Source organism: Canis lupus, chromosome 1 (genome assembly GCF_011100685.1).
Source record: "Canis lupus familiaris isolate Mischka breed German Shepherd chromosome 1, alternate assembly UU_Cfam_GSD_1.0, whole genome shotgun sequence".
NCBI lineage: Eukaryota > Metazoa > Chordata > Mammalia > Carnivora > Canidae > Canis > Canis lupus.
The window spans coordinates 107,525,793-107,550,073 of NC_049222.1; the positions used below are offsets into that span (position 1 = coordinate 107,525,793).

Here is a 24,281-nt window from a genome sequence, read left to right on the forward strand (position 1 = left end):
TTGGAGGGTCCTGGACAGGAAAAAACAGCCAGACAGTGGAACAATATGTGTGCCTGGGGGGGGGGGGGGTGCGGGGGAGATGGCTTTCTGGGAAACCCAAGAGCCCAGCTCTGCTGGGAACCCACACCCCAACCCCCCTCCAGCCCAGCAGGGCAACCAAAAGGGAACAGGGCCTCAGGGGGCACATGAGGGAGGGGGATGGGAGGGCACGTGGACTGGAGAGAGAGATGGGGGAACACAGCCAGGAGGAGGGCCCTGGAAATCAGAGACTACAAGAGGCCAGAGACAGGGAGGAGACCTTAAGAAACAGATGTGGGGATGGGGACCTGACAGCTTCCAGCAGGTACTGTCCCAGAACTCCCCCTCCCCCATACCGCAACCCCCACCGCTCAGGCTGCCAACTCCGCACCTGCAGATGGAATCCCAAACCCCCCTTCGCCCCCCAGGAAGCCAAGCCATCCCAGCTGAGGATTTATTGGCGTAAATGCAACCATATAAAAACATAAGTTATGAAAAACACAGTCACGATGTGCCCCGCCCCAGCCCAGGCCCCTAAAACCCCCTTCTGAGGGAGGGAAGGAGAGGAAGGGGGAGCCCCCAAACTGCCTAAGAATGCCGCAGCCCCTGGGCCCGTGCAGGGCCGGCCCGGGCGGGGTGGGAGAAGCCGGGCGCCGCCTCAGCGCATTCGGTAGTCCGTGGAGCAGGACAGCTCACACAGCTGGCCCTTGAAGTCCAGATCGATGGTGAAGTCCAGGTCACGCTGTGGGGAGAGGGCACGTGTGAAGGGGACCGGACACGGACCGGGCAGATATCTGGAACTGTCTGAGTCAGGCAGCAGCAGGGGGAGGGGGGCCAGCCCTCCCAGAGGCTCCCCAGAGACCCCACATCAGGCTGGAAGACTCCACACTGTTGCTCCCTCAGCATGTCCTCAACCCTGCCTCCCAGTGACAGCTCCTGGGACACCCTCAAACGCACCTGGAACCCAGCCAGACCTGCCCCCGCTCAGGGCAGAGCCCAGCTGCTCTGTCTCTTGCATAAAGACTGTTCCCCATCAAAAACATTCCCATCAGTAAAGCAGAGGGAAGTTGCTCCTTCCCTCTTTTCTGAGAAGCAAACCTCTCTTCCAGCACACTTCCTCCTCCTCGGCAGGATCCACTGGTCCCAACCCCACTGTCCGCACGTCCTCTGCTTCCAAGCTTCCTGGAAGCCGATCTTCCTTCCGGGCTCCCCACCCCCCAGTGCTCCCTGGAAAAGCTTGGGCCAAGGTCGCCAGTAACCCTGATGACTTCTGCCCTCAGGCCTCCTGGCGCAGCGCAGCACAGCGCAGCGCCCCAGGCCCCCAGGTTTCCTCCCTGCTCCTCTAGGCCTCTCCTCCTGTTGCTTTACTCTGGGGTTTCCCACACTCTGTTACTATGGACACCGGGAGCCAGGGTCCAGGACTCTTTGTTGTCCTGTGCTGGATGCCAATAGCATCCCTCCTCCAGTTGTGTGAGAATCCAAAATGTCTCCAGATAGCAACAGATGTCCCGGGGCGGGGGGGGCACTGGTGGCAGCAAAACTGCCCCTGGTGGGCAGTGGAGGACCTCTAGCCTCCCTTAGAAAAGGGGCATGGCTTTGGGGCACCCCCTCCACCACACCCGCAGTTTGGCACTCCTAGCCTGGGCCCCTGCCCTGGACTCCAGGTTCCAGACCCTCTGCCTCCCATTGACTCAGGGTCTCCCCAGGGGTGGCAGACTCAACTTGGCTGAGGGCTGCTGGGGCTCCAAAACAGGTCGAGAGAGGTGTCCCCACCTGAGCCCACCCCCTCACCCCCCAGCAGCGCCTCACATTATTCTTGGCATTGGGCCGCATGCCAATGGTGCCAAAAATTTCCTCGCCCGTCTTCACGGTCAGGTAGTCCTCCATGTAGAACACGGTCTGCTTCCAGTGCGTGTACGGGGACTCAGGGCCTGGGGATACAGTCAGATCAGCTCCCAGGCTTCCTGCCCACCCCCCAAGACCTTTATGGAGCCTTGACTGGGGTCCGCTGTCCCTGAATCCTTTTACCCACCACAAGCCTCGAAGAGGGCCTGCTGTCTATGGTTTCCAAGTAGGGAAATGAAGACATGACATGCTCAGGGGAGCCAGCAGAGCCTGCAGCACAGCCTGGGTCCCCAGTGTCCCCCTGGCTCCCTCCACTGGTTCCTGGTCCTCCCCCATCCCCCAGGCCCTGCCCCATGCTCACTGGTGGAGAAGCCCGTCCTCTTGTGGCAGCGGGTGAACTCGATGTTGAAGTAGGCCACCAGGGCGTGCACGTAGTCATTCCGCTTCACTTGCAGGCAGAAGGGGGAGGTGAAGGTCAGGTCCTCCACCTTGACAGTATAGATGTCCACCTCCTGCGGGACAGGCCCCGTGAGCCCCACTCCCCAACACCCAGCCCAGCATTCAGCAGAAAAGCCTGGGGGGAGCCACGCTGCTGCCCCCATTCCCTTCTCTCCCACATCCTAAGCCCCAGGCTAGAGAGTCCTACTTTCCAGAGCCCCTGCTTCTGCTTGGGAGAACTGCCTGGTGCTCCTCTTCTCCAAGGCCTGCCCGGGGCCACCCACACAGTGGCTCTTCTCGGGACTCCCCAACTTCCACCCTCCCCCCACCATAGCCCTAAACTCGACATACCAATCAACACAATAATTTTGAAACACTGTCAATTAGATCATGTCAAAGCCCTGCTCAACACCCTCCGAGGGCTCCCTGGCGCCCACCCTCCCAGCTGTTCTGTGTCCACACGCTCTAGACTTCCTCCTCCTCCACCAGGTTTGGGCCGCCCCTCACAGTCAGAGCAACCCTAGGATTCACCCCTCTGTCCAGCTCCCAGTGCGGTCCCAACCCAGCACATGCCGGACACCAAGGGGCTCATGAACTGGTCACAACAAAGGATTAACAGCAGCCCCCGTGTGTATAAACTCACTCTAGGCCTTGGGCTTCCTGCTCTTTGTGTGCTGGCAAAGGGTCCTAGCTGCCTGGCTCAGGGACACCCCTCTGGAGTGCTTCTCCCCCGGAGCAGGGCCAGCTAGTCCGGTCTTGGTCTTGCTCGCTGGGGGCCTGGAACCACCCGCCAGGCTTAGCTCACCAGGCTTAGCTCGCAATGAAGCAGCTTCCCCAGGCCTCTAGCGCCACCTCTAGTCACAGGCTGGACTCCCAGATCTCAGGTAGGAACTGAGGGACCTGATGTCTTGCTGGGGTCAGGTGGTGGGCCTTCTTTGGTTCCAACCCTGGGGACCCCAGGCCACAATCACCGCCCCCCTCACCTTTATGAGGCAGGCGTTGGTGACCAGCTGCTTGGGGTCTACCACGTCCACCAGGGGCTCCTTGATGGCCACGTCTTTGATGCAGGACATGTCAAAGCCGTACACGTTCTCCCACCCTGGGGTGTCAGGCAGGGAGGAGGGGTGAGCCCATTAGGGGTGCCCAGGCCAAACCTGCCTCCCCCCCACCTCAAGCTGCTATGCCCCCCTCCCCCCCAGCTCACAGTGAATCTTGTAGTCTTTGTACTGCCGGTCTTCGATGGCTGTCACATACAGCGTGGCTCGGTCCGGGAAGATGAGGCCATCAGGTGCCTGCCAAGGGGTCAGGTGAGGGTGTGAAGGGGGGGGCCTTGGAACCGTGCCCCCAGACCACAACAACTTGGGTCTCTATCCCCACCCTGGTCTGAGCCACCGGGCTTCCTACAATGGCCTCCTAGCTGGTTCCTGGCTTCTGCCCTCATGCCCACATCTATTCTCCACATGGCTGCCAGGCAGCATCCAGCAGCACCAAAGTCAGGGCTGTCCTTCATAGGTTCTAAAGGCTCTGCAGAACCCTCCCTGGCTCCTGAGAGGAAAACTAGTCTCATGGTGGAGAGGACAGGGAGGCACTCAGGCCCATCCACTCCTTCCCTTCTGTTTTCCCTGCTATTCCTCAACACACAGTAAAAACACTCCTGCCCCAGGACATTTGCACCAGTTCCTCTTTGCCCCAGATCTTATGTAGCTCTTTCCCCTTGTTCAGGTCTGTGACCTCCCCCCACCAGGAGGCCTGCTTGGATCTGAGCACCTGGAACCATGGCCCTCTAGCCTCTCCCCATCTTTTGCCCTGCTACAATCTTCTTCCTAGCACCAACTACCTCATGACTCTGTCTCCTGGACACTGCTGCCTGTTACATCCCATTTTGGCTTTGGACCCTCCAACATCTGAGCGGTCAATCCCCTGTATCAAGTCCCCTGTGTGGGAAATACCTAGCACAGCTTTTGGTTTTCTGCCCAGATCCCAACTGGCAGGTGTCCTGCACACAGTCGGAGGAGGAGCCCTGCCTGTAGGAACCACTCCCGCCCCACTAGGGGCCTCACCAGCCACTTGTCTCGGGCATAGAGCACGGTGTTGAGCATTGACTCGTAGAAAAGGCAGTAGCCCATCCACTCGCTGATAATGATGTCCACCTTCTCCACCGGAAGCTCTACTTCCTCCACCTTGCCCTTGATGATGGTCACCACTGTAGGGGGCACAGAGAGGGACATGCAACCAGCTCTAAGGAGACACGTCCGCCTGCCTTCCCTGGGGGGTAGCCCATCTTCTCAAGGAAAGGCTAGGGGCTACATGTGGGCTTCTTCAAAGAACTCTGTCAGCTGAAGCCATACTCTGAACTCAGATTTTTTTTTTACTTTTTTGAAAGTAACTCTACACCCAACGTGGGCTCAAACTCATGACCCCAAGATCAAGAGTCACACACTCTATAGACTGAGCCAGCCAGGTGCCCCTCTCTTAACTGTTTTATTTTTTTATTTTTTAAATATTATATTTATTTATTCATGAGAGACACAGAGAGGCAGAGACACAGGCAGAGGGAGAAGCAGGCTCCATGCAGGGAGCCCGATGTGGGACTCGATCCCAGGACTCCAGGATCATGCCCTGGGCCAAAGGCAGGCACTAAACCACTGAGCCACCCAGGGATCCCCTGTTAACTCTGTTTTGAAGTGCATTCATCACTCTGGATAGTTTTAAGACAGAAGCAGAAATTTTGAGTGGATTAGGTATTAAATGATAATAAGACTTTGTCATTAACAGTACAGTCATGTTTTTGAAAGGCTCTATTACACACACACACACACACACACACAGTGGGATTTGCAGAAGGATGACATCACAGTTAGAATTTGCTTCAAATGGATGTATTTAAAGCCAAGTGATGCGTATCTGGGGGTTCATTATACTAATCTCTCATATATATATATATATATATATGCTAATCTCTTTAAAAAATCACTTCAGGGCGCCTGGGTGGCACAGTCCATTAAGCATCTCTTGGTTTTGGCTCATATCATGATCTGTGTCATGGCACTGGGCACCACTTGGGAGCTCTGACCTCAAGAGGGAGTTCACTTGAGATCTCTCTCCCTCTCCCTCTGCCCCTCCCCCTGCTTACGTTTTTCTCTCTAAACAAATAAGCAAATACATAAAATCTTTATAAATAATCACTTCACTTTCTAAATGCTAGGAGCCTCCACATCCGAAAAACCTACCATCTTCCCACATTCTCTGCCTCTGGAACCTGGCAGATGGGCACTTAAAAGCCACGTGGCAACATTCACACAAAGAACATTTCTGACCCAAGCAGTCCTCCTTTAATAAACTGACCTCCCAGTTCCCCTAGCTGATACATGAAATGACATCACAGGCTCAAGGATGAGCATCTCAGGAGTGGCTAGAAAACCCGCCCCCCGAGCCTGATCAAAAATGTTGGGGTACATGCAGACAATGGTCATTGAAAAGGGTCTTTAAGAGCCTCTCACATCTCAAAATGTGTGAAACTACATGATGAGCAGGTGGAAAAAGTAAAGGGCAAAAGGCTTGCGTGAAATGCTATTTATGTAGAAGCCATGCATGTAAGCGTGATAACATTTACACGTGTATGTGCTCGTAGGTGCAGACTTCTCTGGAAGGCAATGTGGGTTGAACTTAGAAGGGCAGCTGGAAGATCTCTCACCATGGACCCTCGGGTGTCAACCACATGCCTCTACGAACTAAAGACTGCTTCTTGCCCTAGTGTTTGATGAGTAAGGCACTAAACTTGTGACTTCACCACTCAATTTCTAAAAGGGCAGAGCATGCCCGTCACTACTGGTTATAGGTTCTGGGAAGGTGGGATACCCAGGCTGCCAGCAGCTCAGGGCCCATGGTGGGAGAAACAGCTGAATCTGTGTTCAGTGACGACCCCCACCCCATTGCCAAGGGCCCCCGGGGAAGCGGGGCGGTCACCCACTCCATCCCACAAACCCATTCTCTTCCTGGGCTCACCATGGTCTAACTTGTTGGCTTTGACGATCTTCACCGCATAATCAGAGATACTGGAACACTCGATCTGGGGGCCCAGGAAGAAGGGAGGGTGAGACCCCCCCCACTCCCACCCTCAGCCCCCATTCCCCTCCGTCCAATCCCTGAGCCCTAAGGGGCCCCTCTCTGTCCCCTGGCCCTGGCCCACCCGCCTGCCCAGGACACTCACCCCAATGACCTTGCGGGCTCCAGCCTTGGCAGCAAACATACAGAGGATCCCTGTGCCCGAGCCCACATCCAACACCACCTTGTCTTTGAAGAGGTGCCGGTTGTGAAACATGGAGTTTCGGTAGGTGAGGGTGCGCACCTCATCTTTCAGCATCTCCTGGCAGGGAGAGCGGGCACAAGATACAAACATGCCATGAAGGGGCCTGCGCCCCCAGCTAGAAAATGGGGTGCCCTGGCCTCTGACACACTGGCACTTTGGAAAGCTAGAGCTCAGTCCTCCTGCTTCGTCTTCTTGGAACAAATCATTTTCCTTCCTCCGCGTACCTCAGTTATTCTGTTTGTAAAACCAGACCGGAGGGACTAACAGCTTGGCCTGATTCTACCACTGCCTCCCAAGCCGCAGTGATCCTTGGCTTTATCCAGAACTTAGCGCCACTAGACTGTACACTTAAGAGGTAAATTTTGTTACGTGCATTTTACCACAATTTGGAAAAGAAAAGGTCTCAGCAAGAGAAAAAAAAAAAGAGAGAAAAAGAGAAAGGAAAAGAAAAAAATTCTCAGAGTCCCATCTCGACCACGTTCTGGGACCTCAGTGCAAAAGGGTCGGGAAGCCAGCGCACCAAAGGCGGGGCGGTTGGGGGAACAGTCCCACCGCCAGTCACTAGAGGGCGGCAGAGACACGCAGGCCCTGACCTCCGCAGTCTCAGGCAGGCTGAGGGGTGCTCCCCCCTCCCCAGCCTCCCAGGAGCGCCAGGCTAAGCTCCGTCTCCAAGGCAACGGCTGGGAGAGGCGACCCCGGGGTGTGTGCCTCACACCCAGAGGGGCGGCCAAGCCCGCTGCCAGGGGAGGCAGTGCGCATGCGTGGGAAATTCAGCCCCAGCCTTCCCAAACATTAACCCCCTCAAGATCCAGCAGCTTTAGGAGCTGTTCACACTCACCTCGTGAATGCCGAAGTGAGCATAGGAATCAAAGTAGTAATCTTTGGACGTCATGTCCTCAGCATTGGGCTTCTCGCTGCTTTCTGCCTGGCCACAGGAGACCTGGGAGAGGGTGGACGGGAGCAGAGGTTAAATCTGGGGGCTCTCCAAGGCCTCTTAAACCTCCAGGTCCCTACTTCTCCCTGGAGAACAGATCCTCCCCCCAATCATACCATGGCAACCCTAAAGGCCCCACCTGCCGTCCTGCCTCCCCCACGAGCCCCAAAACCTTACAACCCCACTTTCCTCTTCCAGGACCCCCCCAGAGCACCATCCAAGGGAGCACCCCAATACCTCAGCCACGCCTACCATCTCTCCAGTCTTTCTGCCCCCGTCTCTAGCTCAGCCCACAGCTGGGGAGGGGAGGGGAAGGCAGAATTGGGGCAGACACGGGAAGGGCAGGTGGGGGGGCTGGAAATGGAGTTAAGGAAGTAGCCACGGTACTTGGGGAGGCCAGATGGGAGCCACAGACCTGGAGGGTGGTTTGTACTAACGGTTTGGGGGCACAGGGTAAACTGGTTTGAAGCGAGAGAAATCATGGTTAGCCTGCTAGAAAGGGCCTGATAATGTGGCAAGATATATGTATGTGGGGAAGGGTCTCACAAAAGGATATTTACTTCTTCAAGAGGCGGCTGGAGGCTCATCCCATTAGCCAAGGTGGCTACAAAATTCTAGGAGAGAGTAACAGGGAGAAAGGATTAGCTACTGGGAGTGGCTAGGGGAGGGCCAGGCCAGGGGACCCCAGCTCACAGGGGAGGGGGTGTTTCCTGCAATTTTCTTTTTCCTTGGTGGGGAGTGGTGGCAGAGGGAGTAAAGAGGCAGGGCTGTTTTCAAAAGGGGGTGGGAAAAGTGGGGGGAGAAGAGATGGGGTTCTGTCCCAGCTACGGCTGGAGAGATGGTGGCCCGCCCCCACGTTGCCCTCTCTGGCCAGGCACCTGACCATACACACCTCCCCCATCCAGGCCAGAGGAGCTGGCACCCGCCAGGCACACAGGCACTGCCAGCTGTCACTCCCCCTCATCATCTAATCCCCCCCAGATTAGGTGACACTTCCTGACACACACACACACACCCCCATCCCAGGGTGCCAAGAGTAGCTGGGGGGGGGGGGGCGCTGGCAGTGTGTACCCACTGGGCATCTACCACCTTTGCAAACAAGCCTCTTGTCTAAGAGGATTCCAGAAAGGAGGTGTGGCACACAGGCACCCCTACCAGAGTTGGCACCCTGACCCCTAGCTCCTGCCTTGGGCTCAGGAAGCCCCAAACAAAACCACCAGCTGGAGCCAATCTCCAAGCTTCGTTCCCTCTTCCCAGGAAGGTAGAGTCCCAGGGAGGAGGCCAAACTCTGGCCCCTCAAACCCATTGACACCCATCCCAGGGCCCAAAGCCCCTGGGGTGTGGGGCCAAATCCTGAGGCAACCTCTAAAAGAGATATTTCCTCCACCCATACAGACTCTGGTCCAGGAGAGAGCCAAGGGGGATGGAAGTCATTGGAGTGACCCCTGGGGGCCGCTGGCCCCCAATGCTACAAGGTAAGAGGAGGGATCATGCAGGCCCCATCAGATGACATCTCTTCCGGATATGACCACTCTCCAGGCCCCTCAGAAGCACGAAGTCACACACAAGACCCACTCAGCTCCAAGCCCCGCCCCCATTCTCCCAAGCCAGTGAGGACACCTACAAAGAAGGGTGACGGGTAAGGGGATTTCCCACTGGGACCCATTTCTCAATACCACTAACACCACAGCCGAGCAAGTCCCAAGGGAGCTTGAAACAGCACCGGAACCAAGCCCACATGGCTGCACAAGAATCAAACTTCTCAGGACACCATCTCAAGCCTCCAGGCTCAGGACCCTCAAACAGGGCTTCAGAAAGGGGGAGGTCATCTCCCACCTTCGCGTATCTAGGCGCCGAGGAGAGAAAAGTCTCCAGTAGGAGGTAGCTTATATTCCCCCACAAGCTCTTCCCAGCAGAGACTCTCCCTCCCCTAGCCCGGGAGGGCTCCAAAGGGGAGGTGGGCTTTGGGACACGCCCCATGAAAAAGATGTCCCTCCCACACACCCAGAAATGGCCACAAGGGGGTGCACGACGCCTTATCGGGAAGAATCTCCTTCAACCAGAGGCCCCCCCACCACCCGGAGGGAGGTCACAGGGGCATGCCCCATCCCCCCAGCTCCCAGAGCCCCGGGAAGGGGGGAATCCAGGGACAGGAAACCGGGGGCCCGGAGGGAACCAATCCTTCCTCTTCCTCCAATCCCAACCCCTGAGTCCACGAAACCTGGACCGAAGCCTAAGGAGATGCCGCGGTATCGGGAACGGGGTTGTGGAGGGCCGAGCTACACTGCCCCTCCCGAGAGACTCTACTTCTCGGAGGGACAGAAGTGAGCCCACGCCGAGGGGTACGTCGCGATCCCGGGGGAAAGGGCAGGGGGCCTCCGAGGGAGGGTCGGAGCCTCCTCTCCGCCCCCCCCCCGGGGCGCCCCTCCCCCGGCCGGGGGCGGGGCCTTTGTCCCGCACGTGGAGCCCGTCGGGCCACCGGGCACGGCACACCCCCTCCCCACCCACCGTGCCGCGGCCACGTGGGGGCCAGGCCGGAAGCGCCCCCAGCCCTCCTCCACGTGGGAGGGGGCACGACACCCTCGGCTCGACAGAGTGCCGCAGACCCCCGAAAGCTAGGAAACCCGAACCTCTGACTGTATCCCGCGATCCGCAGCATGCGGCGTCCCCACCGTACGGCTGAGAACCTTCAGCCCCAATCCGCCCATTCGGGGCCCCTTCCCCACGACGGAGGCACAAAACATCGACCCCCAAACCGCCCCCCACCCCCGGCAGCGCTCCAGGCGCTCACCTCCATGATGCAGTTCGCGGCCTCGGCTGCCGCCATCTTCACCCGCACCTACTCCTCCTCCTGCCGCCGAGACCCCCCCCTTTCTCCGCACTCCCCCGGGACCGCCTTATACCGGAGGGTCCACGACCCGCCCACCACGACCCCGCCAGGAGATTTCATTGGCAACGGAGGCGGCCCGTCTGAGGATGTCGCTTGCTAATTGGGCAAAGAGAGACGCCCATCAAAGCTGAGGGGCCCGCCCAGTCTGGTGTGCGGAGCCCCGCCCCCTTAAGTCGACGGGGATGGGAAAGACTGCCCGTCTATCGCAAGAACCGTGACTGCTGATTGGGCAAAGTCTACCAGAAGTTCCCGCCCCTGTCCCCCCAGCACCGCCTCAAAGCTTCCCGGCGGGCCCCGCGTTAAGCGGACATCTTGAAAGGGAGCTGTCCATCATCAAAACAACCCGCCTCTTAATAGATGCTATTGGTTTATCCTGAGCGTGACGTCATGAAGCCTTTGCACCGCCCCCGTCAAGCTGCTGGTCTCAAGGAGAACGCGGCGATTGGCCCATGAGAAGGGGAGGAGAGACGGGCCTTTAGGCTCCAGCGATTGGCTCAATGAACAGTCACTCCTCAGCCACTCGGTGGATTCTCCCAGTCGCAGGGGAGGGGGGGGAAGTTCAGGAGGAAGGAGGGAGCTTGTGGTCATTTACCTGAGGGACAGACTGGAGACCTGAGAGGTCCAGAGAAAAGGAGGGCTTGTCTGGTGTGCGGTGCAAGTCAGCAAGAGGACTCAGGCCTCGAGACATATAAGCACCTAGCCCTCTACCTAACTTCCGAGTTTTTTAAATCCAACAACCCCACTCAAGCCACTTGGCCTTTGCCGAGTCCCTCCCCCTGCTAAAAACCCGCACCTCCCTTTGTCTGCCGACTCCTATATATCAGCCGGGGCACACCTTCGATGCCACCTCCTCCAGGAAGCGTTCCTCCTCTTACAGGGACCCATGATAAATTGAAAACATCATAAACTGAAAATGCATTCAAATTTAATCCACCTAGGGCGCCTGGGTGGCTCAGTGGTTGATCGGCTGCCTTTGGCTCAGCCATACCGGGTACCTGGGATCAAGTCCTACATGGGCGGGGCTCCCGGGGGGCTCCTCGCAGGGAGCTGCTTCTCCCTCTGCCTATGTCTCTGCCTCTCTCTCTGTGTCTCTCATGAATAAATAAATAAAATCTTTTAAAAAAAATCAGTGAAAGAATGCACAAAAGAGAACGTACTGTATAATTGTATTCATATAAAGTTTTCTTTGTTTATTTGGGGGGGGAACAGAATCTTAACCAGGTTCCACGCCCAAAGTGGAGCACAACATGGGGCTCAATTCCACGACCCCAGAGATCATGACCTGAGTGGAAGTCAAGTTTAGATGCTTAACTGGCTGAGCCTACCCAGGTGCCCCCATATGACTTTACAGGACTATGATGAATAAAGTGGCTATCCCATGTACAAGTCTTTCTGTGGATGTATATTTTTGTCGTGGGTAAATCTAGAAGCAGATAACTGGGTTGTATGCTAGGCATACCTTTAACTTTATAAGAAACTGCCAAAAAGTTTTCCAATGTGTTCTACCATTTTGCATCCCCATCAGCAATGCATGAAGAGCCTCATGCTCCACATCCTCACCAGCACTTGTTACAAGGAATCTTTAATTTTAACCATCCTGGTGGGTATGAAGAAGTTTCTCCTTGTGGCTGTTGTTTGCATCATCCTGACCACTAATGTTGAGCACTTTTGCCTAGTTTTACAATAGGTATTCTTTTTGTATTCATGATTGTAAACTTTTTTTTTTTAAAGATTTTATTTATTTATTCATGAGAGACACAGAGAGAGAGAGAAAGGGGCAAAGACCTGTGTCTTTGCAGAGGGAGAAGCAGGCTCCACCCAGGGATCCCAACTAGGGACTCGATCCCTTGTCTCCAGGAGTCACGCCCTGGGCTGAAGGCGGCGCTAAACCTCTGAGCCACCGGGCTGACCGGATTTTATTTATTTATCTGACAGAGACAGCAAGAGAGCACAAGCAGGGGGAGTGGCAGAAGAAGGAGAAGCAGGCTCCCTGCTGAGCCAGGAGTCCATTGCAGGGCTCTGACCTGGGCTGAAGGCAGATGCTTTACTGCCTGAGCCACTCAGGCATCCCAAGTTTTTTTTTTTTAAGTCATCCCTGCACCCAACATGGGGTTCGAACTCACAATACCAAGATCAAGAGTTTCATGTTCTTCCAACTGAGCCAGCTAGATGCCCAGAGATTTTAAGTTTTGATGAAGTCCAACTGATCAAATCAGTGCATGTCTTGACCTCTACATAGAGGCTGTGTGGATCCTACAGCTCCTTTCCAAATGTTTCAGCAAGATTTTTTTTTTTTTTAAAGATTTTACTTACTTATTCATGAGAGACAGAGAGGCAGAGATACAGGCAGAGGGAGAAGCAGGATCCCTGAGGGGTATCCCATTCAAGACTCGATCCCAGGACCCCAGGATCACCATCTGAGCCAAAGGCACATGCTCAACCACTGAGCCACCCAGGTCCTCCCAGCAAGATTTTTTAACCCTTTTCCCCCTCACTTCCACGTATTTGGCCCAATCAATTACTTTTTGCTCTGTGTTGCTACTAGGAACAAAATTGTAACAAACTATAACACTAGGACATAACCTAATGTCATTAAAAAGGAGGTGGCAGGGTGCCTGGGTGGCTCAGTTGGTTAAACAGCTGCCTTTGGCTCCAGTCATTGTCCCAGGGTCCTGGGATCCAGCCCCATATTGGGCTCCCTACTTAGTAGGGAGGAGCCTGCTTCTTGCTCTCCCTGTCACTCCCCCTGCTTGTGCTCTCTCTCAAAAATAAACAAACAAATATATATATCTTAAAAAAAAAAAAAAGAAAGAAAGAAAGAAAAGAAGAAAAGGAGGTGGCACTGGGCAGAAGGATATACAGGTACAGAGTCCAGGAAAGAGGTCTGAGCTGAAGTCAGAGATGAGGGAGTTGTCAGTGTCTAATTTATGTATTTCGAAGATGGCAGCCACTCCACACTGGACTGTGGTGACTTTGGGGAAAGTTTTCAATTAGCAATAATCATGCTTTGGGTAAACCTCATTGGCTGCAATACTGCCACTGCGCAAAGCTTGGACTGTGGCAAGTCTGAATAAGATGTATTCCAAGTGGTGAAGATTTCATGCTTAAAAAAATCTGCAATTATTTCATTAATATTTTTATATTGATTACATGTTGAAAAGATTGTATTTGGGATACAAAGCAGGGCAGATAAAAACTGTTAAAATTAATTTACAGGTTTCTTTTTTTAAAGTTATTTATTTTAGAGAGAGCGAGCAGAGCAGGAGAGGCAGACGGAGAGAATCTCAAGCAGGCTCCCCACTGAACACAGAGCCCCACTCAGGACCCTGAGCTGAAACCAAGAATCAGACACTTAACTGACTGCAATTCCCAGGCACCCCTACCAGTTACTTTTTACTTTCCTTTAATGGTGCTAGCAAAGTTAACAATGCACTCTAAATGACATATGTGGCTCATATTTTATTTCTATTGGTCAGCACTGCTTTAGGTCACAGATGGGAGTGGACAAAATCACTATGGGGTTGGTGTGATTACAAGAAGGCACGCAGATCTAGGAGGTTCTTGACTTGGGTCAGGCTGAAAATTCAGGCTTCCTGAAGGGGACAGGAGAAATTTACACCTCTCCCTCAACCACAGCTCAGTTCTTCCTTCAGTTAAGAATGTGGGCAACACATCAAAGTATCAAAGTAGAATTAGTTCCTATGACCTGGTCCGCAACATAACTTACAGTGCTTGGATGTCACATGAAATTGTTGCAGATACTCATGTGGTGAGCAGAATTCTAAGATGGCCTTCAGGACTTCTGCCCCTGGCATGATATACCAAGGTGTAGGCTGACTCACATGACAAAAGGGATGGATGTCACTCCTTTGGCAAGGCTACCTTATATGGTGAGGGTAAGAGATTTTACAGATGTAATTAAGGCCCCAAATCAGATCACCTTAATTAAAACGAAGATTATCCTGGAGAGGCCCGACTTAACCAGATAGAAGCCCTTTATTTATTTATTTATTTTTAAAGATTTATTTATTCATGAGAGAGACACAGAGAGACACACAGAGAGAGACAAGAGAGAGAGAGAGAGAGGCAGAGACACAGGCAGAGGGAGAAGCAGGCTCCATGCAGGGAGCCTGATGTGGGACTCGATCCCAGGACTCCAGGATCACTCCCTGGGCCGAAGGCAGGTGCTAAACTGCTGAGCCACCCAGGGATCCCCGAAGCCCTTTATTTATTTACTGATTTATTATTTTATTTATTTATTTATTTTTTTTTTTTTAATTTTTTATTTATTTATGATAGGCACACAGTGAGAGAGAGAGAGGCAGAGACACAGGCAGAGGGAGAAGCAGGCTCCATGCACCGGGAGCCCGACGTGGGATTCGATCCCGGGTCTCCAGGATCGCGCCCTGGGCCAAAGGCAGGCGCCAAACCGCTGCGCCACCCAGGGATCCCTATTTTATTATTTTTTAAGTAAACTCCACTCCCAACATGGAGCTTGAACTCACAACCAGTTCCGAGATCGAGTCACATGTTCTACTGACTGAGCCAGCCAGGAGCCCCACATGGAAGCCCTTTGAGAGGGGCCTTTGTGGGGCACCTGAGTGGCTCAGTCGGTTAAACATCAGCCTTCTGCTCAGTCATGATCCCGAGGTCCTGGAATCGAGCCCCGCATCAGGCTCAAAGGGTTGCCTGTTTCACCCTCTCCCTTTGCAGCTCCCCCTGCTTGTGCTCTTTCTACTAAATAAATAAAATCTTCAAAGAAAAACAATGGAATCATCCCTAAAAGTACAAATATGCCAAGAAATGTGGCACTAAGTAGTTTGAGGAAAGGATGCTTATTTGCAGTATGAGAGCTAAAGTAAGAAGGCAGAGTGTCAAAAACAAACAAAAAAAAAGGCAGAGTATCATCTTCCTCAATCTTAGCTGAAAAGGTACACGTTGGGTGAGTGAAATCTTTTCTGCTCTGAGCATCTGCATGCCTACCAACAACCACAAAATAATGGTCAGTGTTAACATGGGGACTGGGAAAAAATCTCAGCGAGTAGGCAAATTCACAAATATGGAATCCGTGAATAATGACGATCAACCGTTAAGTGACTTCCTTTGTAATCCTGTGCCTCTCATTTTATATGTTTACAAACATAATTTTGTGAAGGGGGCTATAGCCCTAAAAAGGTGACTACCCCTCGGTCTAAATATAGAGGAGTAACCAGCCAAAAGGTTTTCAGAAGGAGGGATCCCTGGGTGGCGCAGCGGTTTGGCGCCTGCCTTTGGCCCAGGGCGCGATCCTGGAGACCCGGGATCGAATCCCACATCAGGCTCCCGGTGCATGGAGCCTGCTTCTCCCTCTGCCTATGTCTCTGCCTCTCTCTCTCTCTGTGACTATCATAAATAAATAAAAATTAAAAAAAAAAAAAAAAAGATTTAAGGTTTTCAGAAGGAGCAGCAGGAGGAGAAAAACGAGAAGAGCATGGTGTTCTGAATGCCCTGTGTAGGAAGGTCATTGCTTTCTTCTGGAGCTGGCTGGAAAGACCCCAGGACCATCAACACAGGATAAGCTGGAATAAATAAATCATGCAACAGGTGAGAAAAATGTGATTAGCTGAAATTGTATCTACAGATATCCTCAAGTATGCTGTATGTTCAGGAGATAGGCACTTGATAAATCATAATAGAGTTTATCTCAACTTTAGCAGGAACCAACCGAGCTCCATTTGACTTAACAGAAGGAGTGCTCCAAATAAATATTTCTAGAGTGAATGAACTGGCTCTTTCCTCACTTTGTAAATCAGAAAGAAAGAAAGAGAGAGAGAGAGAGAGATCTGAGCCAAATCTCCTACTTAGAACTTTAGTTCTCGAGAGAAAGGAGAAACAAATACTTGAAAAAGTTTTTAATATGAAAAAAATTTAAACAGTTTCTTTTTGGCAAACACAGGGAGGGCAGCCACCACCCCAAAACCCTGAGTAGAGAAAGGAAGGCTTGGAAAAGCACACAAAGAATGTAGAGACATGAGGTCTAATCTTGTAGCGGCTTCTGAGGAAGATCTCAGTCCAGGGGTAAGTTCAAGTCCACAGGTGAAATGGCCAGGATGCCCTCCTGGAAGGGAAAAGTGGAAGAGCTTGTGAGCGCTCACAGTAAGAGCCTGTCCTCCATTCGCAGTGGCATCTCCACCAGCCCAGTGAGAGCAGAGACAGGGGAGGCAAGGAACCACAGAAGGGAGGCAGACAGGGATGGGGTGGGAGGATGGAGATCTAAAGAAAGAATCAGAGGCCCACGGGTGGATGGGGCCAGAGTCCTGGTAAAAGGGAGGAAAGACAAAGCTCCAGGGTGGAGGGCAGAGCACCAGTGGCAGGTAGACAGAGAGACAGGGAAGAGAGATCCAGAGAAAGGGAACAGGGTCCTGGGGTTTTAAGGATGCAAAGCTCTGGTGCTGTGTCAAAGTCTTGATCCCAATCCTCTGCATGGGGGACCCTTCATCCATCTCCATAAAATCGGGATAATATCCAATCCCATAAGGTGGTTGTGGGATTTAAATGGAATCATTCCACCTAAGTCCTTGGCTATGCACGTGGTCGAAAAGAAAAACATTTTCACCAATAAACAAGTTTCTGCACAGAGCTCCAGACACATCGTCTATCCACTGTCCCCTCCTCATCTCCCTTTGGGGTCTGAAGGTCATCTCTCCCCCTAACTGGACCATTTCCAATCATCTCTGACTCTTCTTCAAACGTGCTCCCCCTGCTCCTCACTCCTATCTCAGGGAGCACCAGATGCGGCCCTCCAGGTGCTCAGGCCAGCATCCTTGACTCCTGTCTTCCCCTCATCGGCACTCATAAATAGCACTCGTAATCCACTCCATAAGCGAAATCTGTCAACTCTACCTCTAAATTAACTGGAGGACTCCTCCACCGCCTCCACCGCGGTGTGATCCACCCTCATCTCCCTCCCTGAACCAGAGCGGACACCTCCTCCCAACTCCCCACTTCCGCCTCGCCCGCTAGTGTTCCCCCATGCGGCCGCTAGAGGGCGCAAGTCAACACCTAAGTCAGCTCACTTTGCCCCTGGCGCAGAGAGAGCTAGTCTAGGGACTCCAGGCCCGCTCAGAGTCAAAGTCCAAGTTCTCACTTTCACAATGTCCCACGCGATCTGGCCGGCCGCCCTTCCTGACCTCATCTCTCGCCCTCTCCCCTTCGCTTACCCTGCTTCAGCCCTACTGGCCTCCACTCTGCTCCTCAAACACACCTGGCCAGCTCCTGCCAGCCTGTGAAGCAACACTCACAACCTGAGAGCACCAAATCCCCACAGCAACCAGGCAGGGAAGTGAACAGTGCCCGTTGGGCTGGGGGAGACTGGTGCTCAGCTAGCTGGGGATGTTGCCAAGGTCACACTGTCAGTACTCTGGAGCCCAATCAAGTTCTGAGCCTGGCACTGGATTTAAAGCAGTGAGCAAGGAGTGCCTGGGTGGCTCAGGGTGGTTAAGCGTCTGCCTTAGGCTCAGGTCCTGGAGTCCTGGGATGGAGCCCTGCAACAGGCTCCCTGCTCGGTGGGGAATCTGCTTCTCCCTATGTCCCCTCACCCCCACTTGTATATACATACTCTCTCTAATAAAATCTTTAAAAGGGGGGTGGGGCACCTGAGTGGCTCAGCTGGTTAAGTGTCTGCCTTCAGCTCAGGTCATGATTCCAGGGTCCTGGAATTGAGCCCTGTGTTGGGCTCCCTGCTCAGTAGGGAGCCTGCTTCTCCCTCTCCCTCTGCTGCTCCCCCTGCGTTTGCGCTCTCATGTGCTCTCTCTCCCTCTCTCTAACTCTTTAACTTGTGCTCTCTCCCTCAGATAAATAAATGACAGATAAATAAAGCAGTGAGCGAGCTTGGTAAGACTCCCTGGTCTTGTGAAACTGATAGGTCAGGGGCAAGAGAACATGCAAAAAAACCCAAAAACAAGTAAGTAAAGCAGGTCAATCCTACCATCTGATAGAAGCTGTGTATTAGAAGGTGCAGAGTATTATGGAAGGAAGTAAAGCGATGAAGAGGGAAAAGGAGTGGGTGGGAGGGTACCAGGTGGCTGCGGTTTTATATGGGAACCAAGGGAGGTCTCACTGGGAGTGACACCCGAATGGAGCAGAGGAACCGAGGCAGGGGGATACCTGGGCAAGCGCATTCTGGCAGGCAGTGTCAGAGAAGCAGACAGGCACAAGATAACTATGCAAATGCCCACAGGATGCCAAGGACTTACAGAGGTGATTCCATTTTAATCTTTACAATAACCCTTTGAGATGGGTACTTCTCCTCTTCCCTCTTGACTGATAAGGAAACAGAGGCCCAGGAAGAGGTCTCACTTGATTCCCACTCATAACTGTCAGTATCCACCAGAATGGTTTAAGCCAGGCATAGTGTCTGCACCGATTACCTACCGGTGTACAGTAGGTGCTCAATAAACACAGAAAGGATGAGTGGTAGGGCTAGGAGAACACGCATCACGTCTGAAAAGAAGCCAAAGACGCCAACCCCCTACCACACAGGCACAAGTTACAACTGGATAAAGGGAGGCCCAGAGAAGCTTTGGCAGCTCACCCAGCCCCCGTGTGCCTGGATCCAGGGCCCGAAGCTGTGCACGTGCTCCACGCTGAGTCCGGCCAGGGTGCCCCCCAGCCCAGCCACGCGGCGGCTCAGCTCCATGGCCAGGGCCAGGCGGGCCAGGGGCTCCGGGGAAGGCGGTGGAGGCCCTGGGCAGGGCAAGGAGGGGCGTGGACGGCTGGGCAGAGGGCTGTCCTCCCGGCTAGAGAACAGCTCCACCAGGCGGGCGAAGGAGCCGGCGGAGAGGCGGGCCAGCTTCCCACGCAGGGCGGGGTCCGAGGCCAGCTGGGGGTGAGGAAGACAAGAGGCTGGGTCGGCCACGGCCCCGCGGCCAGCCAATCGGGGGCTAGGAGGCGGGGCTTTCTGGTAGAACCTTTTCCGACACTGATGCTCAGAGCCACGCCCCATCCATCACACCAGCCAATCATAGACCAGACTCTGGTCTCCGCCAAACTATTCCTAGGGCAGGGTGAGAAGGGAAGGCCTCGACAGCCAATGAGGGCCATGCTCTACTTAGCCGAGTTCTAGACTACTGATCTTATAGCCACGCCCCCTACGGGTTCCCCGAGGGCCGCAGAGGTCAGGCTCCTGCCTACAACAACCTCGCCTTCCACTCTACTATTTTTTTTTTTTAATTTTTTTTTTTTAATTTTTATTTACTTATGATAGTCACAGAGAGAGAGAGAGACAGAGAGAGGCAGAGACATAGGCAGAGGGAGAAGCAGGCTCCATGCACCGGAAGCCCGACATGGGATTCGATCCCGGGTCTCCAGGATCGCATCCTGGGCCAAAGGCAGGCGCTAAACTGCTGCGCCACCCAGGGTTCCCTCCACTCTACTATTAATATTATAGGATCAGACACTTTGTCCAAGCTCCTGAGCCCATCGAATTCCAGAACCAAGTCATCATCATAAGCCAGATTAATTTCCCCCCACATTATAGGGCATGCCCCCATACAGTTAAGCAGGGCTTCAGATTCTAGACAGCCCTCTCAAAACCAACCCCCCCTCTCACCACCATGCATGCAGTCCCTAATTCCTCAACTGGTCCTAGGGAGTTTCCCAGTTTTTTGGGTGGCCACACCCCCGATCTTTAAACCACGCCCCTCTTACGGGGAATGTAAGCCCCTGTTTAAGGGACTACCCTAACCAGAACTCTGTCCCTCAACCTATAGGGGAGAAGCTTAGCACTCTGACTCCTTTTTTTTTTTTTTTAATTATTTATTTATGATAGTCACACACACAGAGAGAGAGGCAAAGACACAGGCAGAGGGAGAAACAGGCTCCATGAAACAGGCTCCATGCACTGGGGGCCCGACATGGGATTCGATCCCAGGTCTCCAGGATCGCGCCCTGCGCCAAAGGCAGGCGCCAAATCGCTGCGCCACCCAGGGATCCCAGCACTCTGGCTCCATACTGCTTCTATTTCCCTTACTGCTGGGACCAATAGCTTAGAAACTTCTGCTTAGCCCCGCACATAGGCATATTACTGCGAAGACTCGCAAAAACTTCTATTCTACCCAAAATCCACCTCGCTGGAGGATATAAAGAAGTACTTACAGAAATAACTATGCTCTGTTTAAGATTTTTTTTTTTTAAGGTTTTATTTATTCCTTCATGAGAGACAGAGACACAGGCAGAGGGAGAAGCAGGTTCCATGCAAGGGGCCTGACGTGGGATTCGATCCCGGGTCTCTAGGATAATGCCCTAGGCCGAAGGCGGCGCTAAACCGCTGAGCCACCCGGCCTGCCCCTGTTTAAGATTTACAGGAACGACATGACCTGTACACAAAGATCAACTGACCAAGGAGGGGGTGCCTGGGTGTTTCGGTGGGTTAAGCATCTGCCTTCCGCTCAGGTCGTGATCCCAGAGACCTGGGATCCAGGCTTGCTGGGAGCTTCCTGCTCATCAGGGAGTCCGCTTCTCCCTCTCTCTCTGCCCTTCCCTCCCTGCTCAGGCTGTCTCTGACTCTCTCAAATAAATAAATAAAAATCTTTAAATAAATAAATAAATAAATAAATAAAACCTCTTTAAAAAACTGACCAAAGACAAAAGAAGTTACACAATCTTCCCCTGTTGTCTACAGACTGTCAGGAACCTTTGTGACTCCAACTACCTCCCCTTTCCCCTGCATTCCTAACATAAAAGAAACGCCAATCTCATGCTGGGGCAGATGGTTCTTTGGGACAGTACTCGTCTGCCATCTCCTCAGTGTGCTGGCTTTCCAGATAAAATCACTTTCCTTACCCCAACATCTTGCCTCTTGACTTCCTGACCCACGGTGCTGCAAGCAGAATGAGCTTGGAGCCCCTTACAGACCCTTCATAGAAGCCGAGTCCCACCGTCTCCTCACCTGACCATCTAATGAGAATGCAGACCTAGGTTCTGATCCCAGAGCTCAACCATCCCGCAATCCCTATCCCAGCTAAGGGATGGAACAGACTGCCTGGTACCTTCTGGTTGATGACTTCAGCCTCTTCCTCCAGCAAGGCAACCAGCTTCCGCAGTAGGGCTTCCTTCTCTGTGAGGGGGGGACCCTGTAACTCTGGGGGTTAGGGATGCAGGAGAGAATTCAGCTGGAGGCAGAACCCTGCCAACCCTTCCACCCTCACCCTTCTCCGGGGCCCCTCTGTATCTCACCTGGGCTAGGTGGGGATCTCAGCTGCTCTTGGACCAGTTGTTCCAGCCGCTGGGCCACCAGAGCATAGAAATCGGAAGTGGCTGGGCCTGGAGTGAAAAGAGCCAGTGATGGGTCTCTGGGACATCAGGAACCCATGGATTCTCTTCTTGTCCCAACCATCTTGCCAGGGAGCACTGATTTCCATTTCCTAATGGGGTAAACTGAGGCAGTGAGTGCACTTGCCAAAGGGCTTTGTACTTCCCATTTTATTGTGTTGCCCAAACTAGACTTAGAATGTTAGAGGTGAACTAGACCTTGAAAGAATATTCTAGGGCAGCCCCGGTGGCTCAGCAGTTTAGTGCTGCCTTCAGCCCAGGGTGTGATCCTGGAGACCCAGGATCAAGTCCCACGTCAGGCTCCCTGCATGGAGCCTGCTTCTCCGTCTGCCTGTGTCTCTCCCTCTCTCTGTGTGTATGACTCTCATGAATAAATAAATAAAATCTTAAAAAAAAAAAAAAAGAATATCCTATCCAAGAAAGGCAAACACAGGGCACCCCAGCTATTACCACGGTATCCCTTGCCGTTCTCAGGCCTCATCAATTGATCACAGATCTTTCCTCCCTGCTGTGAAATCCTTTTCTTTTCAAGCTAGCACTCCCAGTAGCCATTTCCTAGTCTATGGAGGCTTACATAGGAGTTTTTGGTTACTCTCAGTTCCTTTTGGTTACTCTTAATGGAATCCAACAACACCCCCTCCCACTCTCACATGCACACATAGGCACACATTGCTACTTTACTTCTGAGGAAGCATAGGAGCAAAAAAGAAATTGAATTTCCCTGAGTTGTGTAACCGAACAGCCAGGGATCCGTGACCGAAAACCAGGTCTCCTGCCTCCCTAGGATGATGGGGGGATACTAGTGGCAATAAAGTCCTAGAAGTAGGGAAGCATGCACAGGAGGAGAGATAAGCAGAAAAGGACAAAGCCCCCTGAAGCCAGCTCACAGAATTGAGAGACAGCAATAACTGGGGGTGGAGGTGGGGGATCAGAGAGTGGTGAGGGGAGTCCTCACCCTAGCTCCTGTCTTAGCTGAGTGATCTTGGACTAGCTCCTTCTCCTTTCTATGCTTTGAGAATCAAAGCTCCTGGGGACGTCTGGGTGGCTCAGTGGTTGAGCATCCGCCTTTGGCTCAGGCCTTGATCCTGGAGTTCCAGGATCGAGTCCTGCATTGGGCTCCCTGCAGGGAGCCTGCTTCTCCCTCTGCCTGTATCTCTGCCTCTCTCTGTGTGCCTCTCATGAATAAATAAATAAAATCTTAAAAAAAAAAAAAAAAAAAAAAAAAGGTTCAAAGTTTTGGCCCTGCCGGTGTCCAGGTGATCTAGGAAAATCTCTTACCAGGCTCTGAAACATAGCATGGGCGGAGGGGCAAGGAGCAAGGCCGAGGGGACACAGGGGGGTCTGCTCCTCGCCCCAGGGGACAGGGAAGACATCTTCGAAGACGGCTCAGGAAATCTGTTGGCTCCTCCTGGGCAGGACTCCTGGGGAAGGGGACCTCAGAGAATGACTGCAGAGGCCCCTTGCAAGCAGTCCCTTCTTCCTCCCACTGAGGGCCTGTCACTGCAACCCCAGGGACAAGGATAAAGGGCCAGATATAAAAGAGGGGAACGCAGACAGAGACCAGGTACAAAAGTTAGAGAGGGCCCCACCCCAAATGCAGGCCCCAGCGGAAAGAAGGCAGCTCCTCTTACCTGGGTGGGGTAGGGCTGGGGAACCCAGCAGCCTCACCTCGCCTAAAGAAGGCAGCTAGGACTCTCAGCGTGTCCTCCCGGAGCCCCAGCTCTTCTGAGCCTGCCATGGGGGCACCTGTGAAAAAGGGAGCTGGGGGATGGGCTCCAGGGTTGAACTGAAGTGGAGGATTGGTGCCCAAATGCCTAGTCCCTGAATAAGGAGGGCGCCAGGACCCACGAATTCCCGAAGGAAGAAGGGGGTGAGAGTCTCAACTCCTAAATCCTTTAGGGGAGTTAGGGTCTGGGGACCCAGACTCTTGAGTTCTCAGAGGGAGAAGAGCGATGAGGCCGAAGACTCCTTGATCCTTGGAGAGGAAGAGGCTTAGGGACCCGGGTTCCTGGGGTCAAAAGACTGGGGGCTGGACTCTGAAGATTTTTTGGAGAAGGGGGCTGGAGGATCTGAATTGTTGAGTCTGAGAAAGAACGGAACTTGGGGCAACGACTTCTGGTTTCTGGAGGCATAACGCCAAGCCGCTCATGCTCTTAGAGAATCAGGAACTACGAATCCCAGCAGGCTTCATGGCAAACCTTCCCCTCGGTCCGCACTTGTGCGCCGCGCAGCCTCCTTGGGAAGTGTAGTTCCATTATCTGACCCACGCTGGAATCTTGGGGACCCGGGGTGCATAGATGTCCAGGAAGCGGGACTGAGGTGCCCGCTCCTAGACCCGTCCTTTTCCCTTCTCGCCCCAGCCTGCACAAAAGCCCAGCTTACCTGGGGCCGGGAAGCCGCCGACCCCCTCTCCTTCACCGAACTTGAGCAAACTTTTATTAGTGCAACTTTCCCGCGCCTGCGCACTGGGCCGGGTTGGTGTCAGCCCCGTAGTGGGAGGGGCGGAGCGCTGGATACCCATCTGATTTGCATGTGGC

The 24,281-nt window shown here is 53.4% G+C and overlaps 2 protein-coding genes and 1 pseudogene across 7 annotated transcripts; all 3 read right to left on the reverse strand.

Moving 5' to 3' along the window:
* Window positions 1–458: 458 nt before the first annotated feature.
* On the reverse strand, window positions 459–10,486 carry PRMT1 (protein arginine methyltransferase 1). 4 transcript variants are annotated; one of them, XM_038528207.1, is made up of 11 exons: window positions 10,336–10,434; window positions 8,105–8,158; window positions 7,449–7,550; window positions 6,512–6,667; window positions 6,307–6,370; window positions 4,362–4,504; window positions 3,506–3,593; window positions 3,285–3,400; window positions 2,225–2,375; window positions 1,828–1,949; window positions 459–760 (listed from the first exon to the last, which is right to left on the reverse strand). In XM_038528207.1, the coding sequence occupies exons 1-11, from the start codon at window positions 10,369–10,371 to the stop codon at window positions 677–679; spliced, it is 1,116 nt and encodes a 371-aa protein (XP_038384135.1). In that variant the 5' UTR covers window positions 10,372–10,434; the 3' UTR covers window positions 459–676. The 4 variants fall into 4 exon arrangements, with proteins under 4 accessions (XP_038384135.1, XP_038384137.1, XP_038384139.1 ...); XM_038528209.1 differs by lacking the exon at window positions 8,105–8,158 and having other exon boundaries at window positions 10,336–10,486; XM_038528211.1 differs by lacking the exons at window positions 8,105–8,158; window positions 10,336–10,434 and adding an exon at window positions 7,797–7,897.
* A 2,867-nt stretch (window positions 10,487–13,353) lies between these two features.
* LOC119869940 lies at window positions 13,354–13,485 on the reverse strand (annotated as a pseudogene).
* A 2,864-nt stretch (window positions 13,486–16,349) lies between these two features.
* Window positions 16,350–24,280, reverse strand: BCL2L12 (BCL2 like 12). Of its 3 annotated transcripts, XM_038528220.1 has the most exons (7): window positions 24,127–24,279; window positions 23,376–23,490; window positions 23,023–23,165; window positions 21,649–21,735; window positions 21,462–21,553; window positions 19,007–19,294; window positions 16,350–16,531 (listed from the first exon to the last, which is right to left on the reverse strand). In XM_038528220.1, the coding sequence occupies exons 1-7, from the start codon at window positions 24,263–24,265 to the stop codon at window positions 16,481–16,483; spliced, it is 915 nt and encodes a 304-aa protein (XP_038384148.1). In that variant the 5' UTR covers window positions 24,266–24,279; the 3' UTR covers window positions 16,350–16,480. The 3 variants fall into 3 exon arrangements, with proteins under 3 accessions (XP_038384148.1, XP_038384149.1, XP_038384150.1); XM_038528221.1 differs by lacking the exon at window positions 23,023–23,165 and having other exon boundaries at window positions 23,413–23,490; window positions 24,127–24,280; XM_038528222.1 differs by lacking the exon at window positions 19,007–19,294 and having other exon boundaries at window positions 24,127–24,280.
* Between the last annotated feature and the right edge of the window lies 1 nt (window position 24,281).

Coding starts and splice junctions, on each gene's coding strand:
- PRMT1 (XM_038528207.1), bottom strand. CDS start 10,371: ATGGCGGCAGCCGAGGCCGCGAACTGCATCATGGAG. Junction 6,371..6,511: donor GAGCCCGCAAGGTCATTGGG/GTGAGTGTCCTG, acceptor CTGGGCCCCCAG/ATCGAGTGTTCCAGTATCTC. Junction 4,505..6,306: donor AGCCAACAAGTTAGACCATG/GTGAGCCCAGGA, acceptor TGCCCCCTACAG/TGGTGACCATCATCAAGGGC.
- BCL2L12 (XM_038528220.1), bottom strand. CDS start 24,265: ATGGGTATCCAGCGCTCCGCCCCTCCCACTACGGGGCTGACACCAACC. Junction 23,166..23,375: donor CCCAGCCCTACCCCACCCAG/GTAAGAGGAGCT, acceptor CCCCTTCCCCAG/GAGTCCTGCCCAGGAGGAGC. Junction 16,532..19,006: donor TCCAGGCACACGGGGGCTGG/GTGAGCTGCCAA, acceptor TTTCCCTTCCAG/GAGGGCATCCTGGCCATTTC.